Source organism: Hippichthys cyanospilos, chromosome 15 (genome assembly GCF_059441005.1).
Source record: "Hippichthys cyanospilos isolate Australia breed blue-spotted pipefish chromosome 15, RoL_Hcya_1.0, whole genome shotgun sequence".
NCBI lineage: Eukaryota > Metazoa > Chordata > Actinopteri > Syngnathiformes > Syngnathidae > Hippichthys > Hippichthys cyanospilos.
Window position 1 is genome coordinate 5,457,501 of NC_142383.1, and position 14,838 is coordinate 5,472,338.

The window sequence follows — 14,838 nt, forward strand, 5'->3', positions numbered from 1 at the left end:
AAAAAAAACAAAAACAAAAGAATAAGTTGCACATTTTAGACCATCAAAGTCCTGGTGGGCTGGAATCCTGCATGTTTTCAAGGTTTCTTTTCCCAACACACACAGGGGGGTCAAATGCAAGCTTTGCAGGACCTTAAAAATTATGCTAATCATTTGATTCAGGTGTATTTGAGAGAAGCTTTGAAACATGCAGGATACCGGCCCTCAAGGACTTGAGTTTGACACCTATGGTTTTAGACGAAAGGTACTCCCAAAAACGATACAAATGCAGGTGGTGAAAATACATCTGTTCTTTCGGTTCTTGTGTACCATTTTGCAAATTTATACCTCCACCCTTTATAGTGGTCACGAACTTAAAAACAGAAATGATTTTTTTTTTTTCCCCACGTTCTAGATCTGCCAACTCTACAGTTCTCCCGATTTTCAAGCCCATCCCATGTGTGTCTCCCAATCAGTCTTTTCACTGGCAAATCTCCTGCTTTGATGCCAATTATTCCACAAATTTTCCACACACACATTAACAGACACGCACACTCTTCACCCCCCTTCCCTCGACGGTTTCATTGTGGCTCACGACACGCCAACATAAGTCATAAATGTAAAGTACGTGACTACAATTGCGTGACGTATTCCTTCCCTTGTTTTCTAGTCTGCAGTCTAATGAGCACTGACTAAATGTGTCTTCTCAATTGGACTCACCAGTTACTGGAAAACCAAACAGCTGTCGCCAAAGCGTCTGAGCACCGGCATCCTGATGTACACGCTGGCATCTTCAATGTGTGACCAGATCCACCTGTACGGCTTCTGGCCATTCGGCTGGGACCCCAACACGGGGAAGGAGTTGCCTTATCACTACTACGACAAGAAGGGCACCAAGTTCACCACCAAATGGCAGGAGGCCCATCAGTTACCTGCTGAGTTCAAACTCCTCTACAAGATGCACACAGAGGGACTGCTGAAGCTCAGCCTCTCCCACTGCGCTTAGACGTGAACCTGCAGGAGGTATTTCAATTGTCTCACCAGAGCTTCCATAGACCAGAGTCACAAAAAGGACCAGTCAGACGTGGACTGATGAATGTGGTTTTCACAACAGCACGCCTTTGCTAAGGAGGTGCCATGTACTCTCACGCTATTTTAGCAAAAGATTACAGAGTCTCGATCAAGCTGTGACAGCCTTGCACTGAAGCTGTAGAAACAAGGACTCTCTTCCTTTTTTTTTTTTTATGTCAGTCAAGACACTCAAGGCCCGCTGCTCCCTAGGTCATGCTGCGATTCAGCAAAATATCACAAAGGTGGTATTTAACAGTGTTAAATGATTTTCAAAAAAGAACACAAGAAATGCATAGTCCTTATTCTAACATTGATTGTGAGGATGTGATCGCACCCTTTATTGGTTTGATTGTAGTTTGAAGAAAGTTGGGGGAAAAAATGTTCCAAACCAACGTTCACTAACTTTGTAGACGGGTGGTGCATGTGCCAAAATAGAAAGCTTAACTGAACCATGCACTTCCCAGAATCACGATGAACACGCCTGTCAATCATCTTTTTCTTCATGATGTACTGTATGAAGTAGTCGAAATACCACAAACATATAGACATACAAACAGAGATCAGGCTCTCGCATATATGTATTTTTTTTTTCTTTAACAGTTTAGCCTTGGTGGTCTGCTATACCAAGCTTCATTCTAGTTATTGCAGTGCCTGAATGCATCATACAACAACCTAGGATTTCTGCAGGAATATTGCACAACATGGGGGAATTTTTACGGTGTCAGTTTTCATGTGAAAATGTGTGGTAGAAATGCAGAATTACTTTAAAACACATCAAGTTGGTGTTTGTGCACATATGCATATTACGAAAAGAAAAAAGTTGACACCATGTTAAGAATAGTGATTGTAAAGACCAACAGTAAAATGTTCCGTATTCCCTTTAGAAATTCATGATAATTTTGGCAAGCTCATACTCACAATTCCACAACATGTCTAGAATGCAACTAATTTTTGCAATTATTTTAAAGAGGTTAGGGTTTATGAGATTTTCTTAGAATGTGTATACACGGCAGGAATGATTTATTAGCATGTAAATAAAAAATCTTGAAATGAAATGAGCTCCATTGGAATCACATTTTCAACAAACATGATTTATTAAAATAGACAGATCCAAATGCTGGACTATACATTTTTGAAAGTTTTGACAAAACACACTCTAATTCTAATTCCATTGGTACATATGACATTTCGCTTTTGATCAAAAATACAAAATATACACAGATAAAAAGTGCAATATCATAGCTATGAAGCATGGTTGGTGGCCTAGCTTGTCCCCTAAGCTTATTGCTAACAATGCAAAACATAATTGACGGGACAGATATTTGAAGACAAACATTGAATCAACACATATACCATTACTCACTGGTATATATTCTTTATCCTTGAAAACAAATGACTTTTACGCCAGCATAATTAGCACTTGCATTTGTTGTGAAACTCTTCTTCATATGTATCTGCAGGACTCTATTTTGCTGCCCTCAGGTGGCCAATGAGTTGATGAAAAATCATTTTAAGAAGTGCATTATTTTTGTTGTTTTTTTTGGGGGGGGGGGCTGGAAAATATTAATTGCATTCCCTTTGATATTAATTTGAAGGGAGTGTTTTGGGTTCACAGCATGGTCACAGTCACATATCAAATCTTTGCCTCTCATGGAACCTTTGTACAAGTATCACATTCATAATAGAGTATATGTTCAATTTTCTTACAACTGGGTTTTTGGATCAATGGTTTGTAGAATTTCCAACTGATTGTATTTATGTGTTACAGTATCTGTGCAGCATTCGTTTGTATGTTTTGAAAGTGCTTGATAGGTTAAGATGTTTGATGCAAAACCTAGAACAACAGTTTATAGTGTTATTGAATATTGATTGAAGGTTGACTTTGAGTCGACGCTAACACAAAAAATAGCAGTGTTGATGATTTTGTCCTTTCATGTGAACTAAGTCATATGCTGTTGGTTTAAATGTACGGTACATCATTCTCAGCAGTAGGTAATAGGATGGGGCCAAAAACAAACAATGAACAATATAGGTTATAACAGGCCAATGTATTAATTAAAATACGTCATCAAATATCTGATTTCCTCCTTGCCTTTTTTGTTTGCATTGGCAAATTTGGTTTTGTAAAGTGTATATCCTTCAATTGTTGAGTCTGTGTGTCGGCTCAATGTTTTTTGATGCTAAATGTGAGCTGTTTAAGGTTTATTAGATCCAATCCAGGTCAGTTGAATGTCCATCATACCTTTACTGCTCCCTCAAGTGATGCTCACCAGGATTTTAGTATATAATTACTAATAGACTATAATTCTAATTATTACTCTAGTTGCACAATCAAGAAAAGTATTTAGAAGCATTTCATCATATATTGCATGTTACCATGATATTTTAGACAACCCTATGCTTCCAAGGTAGAGGTCCTGAGAAGGCTATTTTCTCCTCCATCATGACTGTGTCTCAATGTTCAAAGCAAGGTCCATAAAGGCATGCTTGAATGAGTTTGCTCTGGAAGAACTTTTGACTGACACAACAAGAGATATCCTTATTCCCTGAACTACTGCTCTTCTGGGTGAATGGCCAAAACAAATCCCACAAATACACTCAAAAATATCCTAGAAAGACTTCTCAGATGAAAGGAAGCTTTTATAATTGCGAAAGAATGACAAGCATATTTATCTTTTTTTTTTTGGGGGGGGGGGGCAATTTTAATTTTCTGTTAAACTCAGTGACTGCAATTTTAGTTACTTCCTGTGACAGCCTATAACTTCTGCTCAAATGCGCAGCCACACAAATAGAAATGCACAAAATAATGGATTCAGGTTTCAGCTGTGGATTTAGTCTATAATACATTGAAACATATGCAGAAATGTTAATTATTGTTAGTGATTACAATGTAAGAATAAGGCTTATTTTTCTACAAAACAAAGATCGTCAATCTAGTTTCACAGAGGAATACAGAAAGAAGGAACTATTTACTGATGATAGGCTAAAATGGTGAGCCTTGGTGTCCTTTTACAGTATATTGAATATATGGGCTTTTGTTGAATCAGCATCACTCACTTCTTGAATGTACTAAAATGACTCATTTTGTAGTCATTCTCTTATATGTTTTAATTTTGCAAAATTATGGCATTCTGATTTGTTGGTGTGTTGCCTTTTCATTTTTTTTAACCTTTCCCTTAAATATCTTGAAATGTATTTTCCCATTTAAGCAAATATACAGTATGTGGATTTTTTTTTTCATTTTCATTTCATTCACTTTCTTCTTTTGGAAATGCTATGGCACACATAGGTATATGTATTTTTTTAATTTAAAAAATGTTCAAATAAGTTCTCTTTGTTCACAGTGATGTGGGGATAAACCATCATACCGAATCACTGCATTCTGATAAATAATGCTGCAGATAAACTTGGTTAGGCAGCTTGAAAGGAAACATATCTGCTATTGAGTACCATATTCATCATCCAGAGAATAAACTTAAAGTGTCCAGTCATAGAAATGAGTGCTGTCTTTATTTAAATCTTTATTTTGTAATATATATATATATAATATATATATATATATATATATATATATATATATATATATATATATATATATATATATATATATATATATATATATATATATATATATATATATTACAAAATAAAGATTGATCAATGAAGAGAGAAAAGCAAAGCATATTTTTCCTATTAAAGCTTTGTGTTTACTTTTGTCCATGTTTGTAAATAATAATTGAAATGATTATACAATGTTCCAATTTAAATCTAAAGGCCATCATACCTAAGTGCGTCAAATTTCTTCTCCACATGTACGCGGTGAAAAACTGAGGAATTCCTCATCCTGAGGAATCATTTCATGATTACACGCCCCCATTCCCACCCTTACCTTAATGCAGAATATCCGGCAGTAAGGTCATTACCTTACTGCCTGTTTTTGTAGTCTTTGGTATGGTCCAGCCAGAGATGTAACCCTCAACCTCCTATTTGTTGCTAAATAGTAAATATGTGTCTATCATACTATTGCTTAATGTGACTTCTATTTTCAGACATCACCGGACAGGTTATCAACATTGGGTGTGTAAGATGACGTACACCCTCATATTACAATGCAAAAATTGAATGAAAGCCAAAGATCCATCCATCCATTTTCTATAGCTGCTTATCCTCACAAGGGTCGCAGGCTTGCTGGTGCCTATCCCAGCTGACTTTGGGCAAGTAGGCGGGGATACCCTGGACTGTTTGCCAGCCAATCACAGGAAAACCAAAGATGAGGTCCCAAAACGGTTGAATCCTCTGTTTCTATGTTTCTCTTTTTCCATGACCCATATCGTTTTTTCTGTTTGTTTTTTTTCTTTTTTTTGCAACAGCCACCTGCCTGGCACCATGCTGTAAGGAACTTGTGTCTCAGGATGTGTGACGCACATCTCCTTTTACCGATTTTTTTCTAATTAGTCTTCACATTTTTACAGCATTTTAAAAATATGTGTATCATGTTTGTAACATTAAACGCATTAAAACCAAAAAAATATATCCCCCCATTGTTTTTCATTTTCACACATCTTGGACAAATCTCCAGAGAGCCACAAGGGAGGGCATGCAGCTTTCGAGCCGCTGCTTGCTGTCCCTTGGTCCAGTCCAACATCACAGTCACATTGCTGTAGGATATAGGGTGTGTTCTACACACCAATTAAAATAAATAAGTAAATAAAGATTTAACATTTGCACCATTTAAAATGGACCAGTTCTCCAAGTAAAAAAGGGGTACTGAATAATAGCAGCCCATGTTCACAAAAAAATAAATAAATAAATATAAATATATATAATATATATATAATATATAATAATATATAATATATATAATATAAATAAATATATATATATATATATATATATATATATATATATATATATATATATATATATATATATATATATATATATATATATATATATATATATAAACATAACATAACTTGTGTCATTGTCTGCAATATTCTTAATAGGGAGCAGGGCAAAGTAAAAGTAGTCTATGTTTTGGATTTGTGGGGAGACTGCTGATGATATCGAGAGTGTAGAAGCTAAAAAAAAAAAAATGGTGAATAGTCGGTTAGAAAAGTGCTGATTGATCCCAACTAATATGCATTGGAAATGACTCATTGTGTATAACCTGCTGTACTGCTGAGATTGGAGACTCCCTATTGGGAGAGGCACTCCTGCAGTGCAGAATTAAATATTGATAAACAGGCTACATGTACAGTATGAAGTAGTACTTGTACTAAAATAAATGAGTTGTGTGTGACAATAGACCTAAATGTAATATTTTTCCTTGTTCATATTTATAATGAATTTGAGTAAGAAGTCGTTCTAAAGCCTTTAAGATTTTTTATTCTCCAAAACACATTTTATAAACATATTGTTTAATTGTTGTTTATTGTTATCCAGCATGTATGTGTAATTTATAAATCAATAATATTCATGCTGGTGCTGTAAGTGAATTTGATCCTCAGACTAAATCAAGTACACCTCTGGCTGAAAATAAAAGAGGGGGAAAAGGCCATGCATTGTAGGTCAGCAAGTATGTAACTAAAAGGTCAGAAGGCATGTACAAGGAGAACAGACCTTTGGCCTGTGACCCCTTCACTCGTGCTGATTTATGTCATCAATTTGTAGCAAAAGGCAAACTGGAGAAGTCACGCTAGATTTACCTTTTAAGCTTTTTTTCTTTAGCATAACTGCTGTTGTTAAAATATTCAGATATCCAAAATATACAATATTACATGATAGAACTCTACGATTAATTAATTAATCGACAACTTATCAATTACCAAATGAATTGGTACGTTTCGTGATAGTTAAATAATTGATCACACACCTAAAATTGTCCAAATGATGAATTTTAGCCTCGCAAAAAAATTCATAGCTTTGTCTTTGATAATCAAATAATTGATCAGACACGTAAAATTGTCCAAAAGATGAAAATCAGACTCTTGAAAAATATTCTCAGATGTGTTTATTCCTATATGAAAGGAGACTGACAGTGTTTTGAATCACAATAAGACATTTGCAAACATCAGCCTAACCCTACCCCCCCAAAAAAGGCAACTTTGAAAATAATCTCCTGTTTGCTTTTTTTTACAAACTTCTTATTTATTGATCATTGTACAAAATAATTGCTAGAATAATAGCTTGTTTGAATTAATCATTAGTTGCCATTGATTATGAGTTATACCATATTTTTTACACATCAATTCCATTTTGAAATTGTTATAATCTAGTCATTCCAATTCATTTTTGTGACACTTGTGAAACTAGAATAAAAGGCTTTTAATAATTAGGAATGAGAAAAGTTAGATGATCACCATATTGAACCGTTTCAAATTGGAGGCCTATATAGTGAAAATGTGCTTTTGAGATTCCAAGCAAAGGACAAAAACATTTAACAAAAAATGAAATGACATTTGATCAGCATCGCTTAATATCACATACAAAAACAGTAGATACAGTCACAGTTACACTGTCCACAATGTCCACTCAATAAGGTTAAATGTGAAGCATGTCATCGATTCATGGAATAATAGTCATTAAATCCACGGTAGCTCTGATGCGCATTTGCTAACAATCAGCTCCACTAATCTGCTGTCATTTCTAATTCACTCTTGTGTAGTTGCTGTGAATTATTGATACTTCTTTTCTTCTCCTTCTTATCCGCCTCTTTGATCAGAAGTTTAAAAAGTCAGACAGCAGCTCAGTCTGCAGCCTTTGCACCCATTCTCGCTCTCCAAGCAGAGAGAAAATCAATAGGTTAAATCACATGTTATGATTAAAAGAATTACACTCTAGAGGACATTAAATAATCATGTAAAGGGGGGCGTCCCAATATTTGCTCCGCACCTTTGAATTTTTGGCTAATGAATAACAACTCTGTAAAACTAACTTTGCCTCTTTTACTGTGCCTTCAGAAAAGCTTCACCTTTGTTCAAATCCATTTCCAAAATGTCTCAAGTTTTCACAACTTTTTTTTTTTTTTGCCAAGGTGGCAAAGGCACTCATCACAAGCTGTGTGTATTATGTGAATTTGCACTGCAAATCAAAATATATGAATAACAGCCATGCTTAAGCCCGTTTCCAATTACTTTACTTAATAATACTAGGATTGTAAACATTTGTAGTGTCCTATATGTCTCGATATCAGTTCTATATGTCATCTTTTTTAATCAAATAAGTCAAAGAATATTCACAATGTGTTTTGAACCAGTCAAATTGTGCTTTCATGTGTTGAAAGACGGAAGTAAATATTCCCCCAAAATCATTTCTTTGTTTTCAAAATCACACAAAATGGCAACACCAGTCTCTTCGTTTGTAACTAAAAAAAAAAAAACGAATGATATTCAAACACATGCACACGCATGCTTGATATTGATGACGAGAGTGTGTACACAAGAGAAATAAAAGCTGGCCTCAGATCACTGTGCATGTTCAGTGGAAGGAAACAAAGCTCCCATGGAAATTCATCACTAATATTGATTTGAATTAGCATGAGCTCTTTGTGCCTGTGGTCATGTTCTTTCTGTTTACTCGAGCATACTGTACTGTGTGTGTATGCACGCATGGAGCTGTGTGTCCAAAGTGTGTTTAACTTGAGGGGATGGCAAGCCTTTAAATTATGGAAAATGTCAAAAAAAAAAAAAACATTCTGATGAAAGAATATTATTATAACCAAGTTTTGAGGGACAGAAAGCTGGAAATAGCATGTCCATAATGAAATCCATTATGGAATGTATTTATAATATTAAAAAAAATAAAGCCAAGTACATCCTTTATAATGTTGGTCCTTGGTTTAGAGAATAAACTCGAGAAAATCCTTCCCTTTATCCTTCCCTCATCTGATTCCTCCTCCTTCTCCTCACTTGTGCCTCCTCGTTCTCTTTTATTCTCTTCAAATCTTTTCAAACTTTTCAGACCTGCTGCCTCTTTTGTTGAGATTCTGTTGGCCATGAAATCAGCTATTAATGAGAACACAATGGCCGCGTGCGGAGCCGCCCGCTGTATTCAAATGTGACCACACGCCACCATCGCTGTGTGTCCAACTCTAAATAAACATTCACGCTTCAACTATTCATCTCGAGCTATGAATTGGTGTGGTGGTTATTATATTTTTTTTAACTTGATAAGCTGCAATCTGAGGTTACAAATGCTGTTTTAAATGTTTAGACAGTGTTAAGAAGAGTGTTGTGTGATTTTTTAAACACAATATTAAAAAAAAAACAATTGAGAAATATTATTAATTCTGCAGCAAGTTTCCTTTTTCCTCCATCATTCATTTGATGCTGAACAATAACAAACACAATGAATTAACATATGTTCACACAAAAACATTTATAAATATGTGTTTTTATACATACACACACACACACACACATGTGTAATAATAATATGTATATATATATATATATATATATATATATATATATATATATATATATATATATATATATATATATATATATATATATGTTTGTAATTACAAAATCAAATTTATTTATCACCGCTACTACTACTGTATACCTTTGTCTATTAACAGAGTTTAACAGTAATTGCGCTTCTAATTATATGCAGTAGTTAACAACTCAAAATCTTAACATGTCATATGGACGTATCATAATAGCTAGGTGTTTGTGGATGGTTTAAAAATGTTTTCTATGTTACTAATATGTCGATGTAAAAAACAGACTGCTACTGTGTATTATACACGGCCATATCAAATTATTGATTCTTAAAAAAGTTTTTTATTAACTTTATATTATTTTAAATATTGTTTTATGATTTCAATAATATGTAATAATATGTAATGTATGTAATAATAAAGACTGGGACTGATTGACCGTTTGAAAATTAGGTATTGAGTATTGAGCATAATGCTCTGTATGATTTCTACAGATGTGTGTTAGTTAATAAGTGCCTGTATTTTTTTTCTTCTTATTTCTAAAATTTTGAAAAAATTAAGACTTTTTATACATCAAATATTTGCATGTTATGAAGTATAACATATGCATAATTTTTTATCAATACAACAGTGGTATTATTTCGTTGGTTATTTCTATGCATTAGATGTTTTTACTTTAGGTACACTGTATAATATGTTTCAATGTTTCTGCTTAAAATACACACAGACACGCACACGCACACGCACACACACACACACACGCACACCAACGTGTTTCTTTCCTGATATACAATGTATTCTATGCTATTTTTGTGCTTACTTATACAGTATATTTAATCATTTTTAAAAAGTTATTACCTTTGTATACATCAACACTATGTATGTAAATGTTGAATCTTCATAGAAAATTACACCAATGTATGCTGTATAATCTAGATCATTTGACAAAATCATGTAAAGATGTTGCTATTTACATATTTATCCAATGAATCACTTGTTGTTGTTGTTTACTGTGTATGCTAAATGTTTAAAAAAAGAAAAAAAAACATTATGCAGTACATCTATTAATGCTTGGAATGTGACAGTTTCCATATGTAAACTATGAAAATAGACTCATATGAGATAAATATGGACTCTTATATTTTTTCTTTCTTTATTTTTTATTTTCAAAATAAAAACAGCACTCTAAAATCATATTACATATGATAATTGAACATACAGTACTCACATTTTGTGTACATCAATAACTGTGTTGATACATTCTGGTGTAATTACAATGACCAAACCATCATTTGTAATTTGAGACAAAGATGTTACACATAGCTGATGTTACACAAAGTATTTGTCAATTTTGGGCACCTCTGGCCCTGCGGCGTCGAATGACAGAGACTGAAAATGGCTGCCGGTCAAACGCAGAACACATGGAACGGGACTCACCACGCAGCACCCAACCACTGCAGGAGGCGGAGGACGAAGAGTTTACAGGCGGACAGATGGCTCCCCATATCCCAAAAAAAAAAAAAAAAAAATGCTCGCTCATTGAGGGAGAGAACGATCAAGAGGTAGAAGTTGAGGGAGGGAGGATGACACTGGTTATATGGGGAGTAAAGAGAGAGAGAGCGCGAGAGAGTCAGTGGGACAGATGCGATCCAAAGCCGAGCGGTGTTTGTCACTAACGCCATAGATTAGCATGCGGTCTCCAGCACAAAGCTGCAGATCAATACTGCTGCTCAGTACACAGCAGATGGCCCGGGACAGCGAGACAGAAAAAGAGAGAGCACAGAACAGGAGGATAAAATGTCCCGTCATCCGCCAGCTTTATTCCCGTTTTACAAAATGACACTTGTGTCCAGAACGACTTGACTCTGTCTCCACTATTTTTTTAGCATACTGGTGCACAGTAGTAGCAAATGGACATTTCTTTAGTCGCAGTAGATAATTAAGTTTGAAGTAATTAGGAATCAGGACTACTTCCACTAGCAATCTTACCCGCAATTGTTTTTTTTGTTTTTTTTTTGTTTTTCCTGCTGTGGTTGAGCAACATGACTCCAAACGGAGTGTAAATAAACAGGCTATTGATTATTTCAACAGTCAACCAGCTAATCTGCCTTTTGTGTCTGCAAGTAGCAACAAAGTGGCCAAACATTGACTTCCATTTCCAATGACTCCTGTCTGGGCAGACTGAAGGGACCAGTGGTCCGTATTTGCAAATATGAACACCCCGCGCCCTACAATAGTAAGGCAGAAGAACTAGGGGATTTCTCACAAGCCAACAGCAAAATAATATAAATCATGGAATAGTAACGATTGATCTGGGGACCTCAAATAAATGGGTACTATACCAGGTTTTTTTTTTTTGTATGTTTTGCTTTTACAGTATGTACTCTTGTAGACATTGTCCAGATTGTTTTGATATGTTGGCCAACAGGAACACAAATGCTTTGACTTAAAGCCTAACCATAAACTAGACAACAAAGCGCAAGTTCTGGAATGTAATGCAACGAATACAAATTCCCTTTGAAATGCTCTTGCTATAATTTCATGCATCTGATTTACTGTAATCCAAATTTTTAGAACATTGTGAACACACCGTTTCTATACACTGTTTAAGAGATGCAACTATTAAGCTTTCGATAACCAGCATTAATCATTATCCTTTAAGAAACATCCTCACAAAAAATTATATTATGAAATGAAAATTATCAACATTTTTGCCCATTTTCTGACAATCTTGGTTTGCTTTTGTGATTGCAGTTTCAAATGCATTCCTGTTTTCTACTAAAGGGGTGGAAAATAAAATGATTTTAAATATGATTCTTTGATTAATTAACCAACCAGACGGTCAAATCAGTTATTAAAATAATTGTTATTTGCAGCCACGCATAACAATTTTATCCCCCCCCAAAAAAGTTTGTCGGATACGCTTTATTACTTCATTCTAAAAAATAATTAAAAAATGAGTAGTTTCCTAAATTTGAATTGCAGCCTAAATGGCTACAATGGAACGTAGCCTGACTTCACTTGACAAAAATCAAACCTGTCTTACAAGGACACAGCCCATTGTTTTTGAGCACTTGCTGTTGAAAAAACACATCAATGAGTGGCCTTGCTGAACTTGAAGATGTGTTCTCTTGCTGTGGCGAGGCACATGATTTAGTTACACATATGCAACCCTTGCCTCTCTTTACTGTATACGCTCATATATATATATATATATATATATATATATATATATATATATATATATATATATATATATATACACACACACTGTATACATATAGTATATGTGTATGTTTCTAATTCAACAAAACACATTTATTAATTTCGATTTATCACAATTGAACAATTTCATGTGAAATTAGTGTTGTGACACTATCAAATGTAGTCTTGCTTTGCTTTATTTTAAAACTGTGTGTGATGTTAAAAAATGTAATAATTCATAAATTATTGGCACACAAACTTACAATCACATTTTTTTTGTCAAAAGGAAAATGTTTCTTTTCAGATTGCGTGAATGTGTCTGTGTAGGTGTGCGAGTGTGTGTGCACGTGTGTGTGTGTGTGTGCGTGTGTGTGTGTGTGTGTGTGTTGTGTTTTTCAGTCACCAAAAATAATCATTACAAAGCTAACTCTGAACAAAAAGTGGACTATTTTTGATTTTCTTTTGCTCTTTTTGACCGATTCTTCTTCTTCACTTGTATTCATTTTTTTGGGCATAATCCTGAGACCGGGCCATCATGGAGATGATAATTAAAACAATCTTTCTTTCGTCACTAATGAATAGAAAGCAACCAGCTTGTGTCCCCCATTGCAGTTTGTCAAGTGTAGACAAACACCACAAACAGTGCTATGAGTAATTTTATTTTTGCTGCCATATTGTACGCAACCTCTGCCATTTCCTTCCCCGCCTCTTCTTCCTCCCCTAACATCTGCTCTTCTTCAACTTGTCGTCCTTTAGGTCCTTCCACAAGCTCCCTTGCATCATACCTCCACCCTCTTTGTTCTTCTCAGCTTTTTTCTTCTGGCTTTTACCTACATGTTGTTTTCTTCCTTATCAGTTTGTGCCCCACATCATAAGCACCCATGGTCCTCAATAAAATATTCAACGACACTTTGGAATACTCCTCTCTTCCTTACGACCAAGACGTTTTGTATGAATGAAGAAAATTGGCTCCCGTCTTTTGCCCACAAGATAGAAAAAACTTTTGAGGAGGAAATAGACAGGTTGTCCCGCAGCAGACCCCCTGCCTGTCCCTCTGACAGCTGATCAAAAGTAGAAAATGGGTCAGGCTTCTGTTCTTCTCTCCTTAATTACACAACAGTCTTTAAACAAAGCAACATCTGCCCAACTACCCACCCTGCTCCTCCTCCATCTTGTCTTTTTTTAAGTCCCTCATCATCCTTGTTATTACCCAAGCCCAGAATGTTTTATAGGGCTATTTTTTTGGGACTCATCGACTGAAAGAGCAACAAAAATTGCAGGGGATTATAGTCGGACCTCAATTTCAAATAGATACAGTGAATCCAATTCAAACGTTTGCTGTCAGTGTGCTTAGTGTTAGCACAGTGTAATTGCACAGTTAAAGTGAACACTTGCCCTCAAGTTGCTTATTTTAGCCCCAACAGGTTTTCCTTTTCTCCTGTAAGAGTCAAGATTATTTTATTTTGTAAGTTTTACTGACTCACTTTGATCATCTGTTGTACTCTTCGGGCGATGCTTTGCATGAAAAGCTTTAATTTGGGGGGGGGTCCTAATCTCACAGCCCAGATGGATTGTTTCTCAACAGTTTAAAAAAATCCATCTTGGAGATAGCCAATAGAAACTGAAAAAGATAACACTTAGCAATCTTGAATCTTGATCATTGCTGCACAATGTATGTATGGTAATATATATATATATATATATATATATATATACAGTATATATATTCCCATTTTGTATCAATGCATCACATATACACATGTATAATATATATAATAATAATAATGATAATAATAATAATAATAATATAACAGTTATTCATGTTAACGCATCAATAGTCTATTTTCTGTCTAAGTTGGAATTGTCCGAATGCATACAAATGCACTACACTCGCATAAACGTGTGCTATATCATACAACAAGAGCATAGCTGACAAGCTGCTCCTTAGCGTCCTTAATCAGCAATGAAATATGATTTGTTAATGGTGGCGTGTTGGATGGAGCTATATGTAATGAAACGGCAAAAATTTGGGACAACGGAGTTGCAAGGATGGTATCTTCCAGAAGTCCAGAAGTCCTGGGTTCACGCTAGTTCAATTCTAGCTCTGGCCTTCCTGTGTGAAGTTTCCCCATGGTCAT

General features: G+C 35.0%; 1 protein-coding gene and 1 long non-coding RNA gene across 2 annotated transcripts in view; one reads left to right on the plus strand and one right to left on the minus strand.

Moving 5' to 3' along the window:
• The window catches only part of st8sia3 (ST8 alpha-N-acetyl-neuraminide alpha-2,8-sialyltransferase 3), a 17,783-nt gene extending 13,242 nt beyond the window's left edge, over positions 1 to 4,541 (plus strand). Inside the window, exon 6 of the mRNA XM_088435475.1 lies at positions 703 to 4,541. Coding sequence (XP_088291601.1) covers positions 703 to 985 — 283 coding nt within the window. The 3' untranslated portion in view covers positions 986 to 4,541. The remainder of the gene's footprint in view (positions 1 to 702) is intronic.
• The window catches only part of LOC148411453 (uncharacterized), a 14,795-nt gene extending 3,684 nt beyond the window's left edge, over positions 1 to 11,111 (minus strand). The window contains exon 1 of the long non-coding RNA XR_015868009.1: positions 10,934 to 11,111. This is a non-coding gene — a long non-coding RNA (uncharacterized LOC148411453). The remainder of the gene's footprint in view (positions 1 to 10,933) is intronic.
• Between the last annotated feature and the right edge of the window lie 3,727 nt (positions 11,112 to 14,838).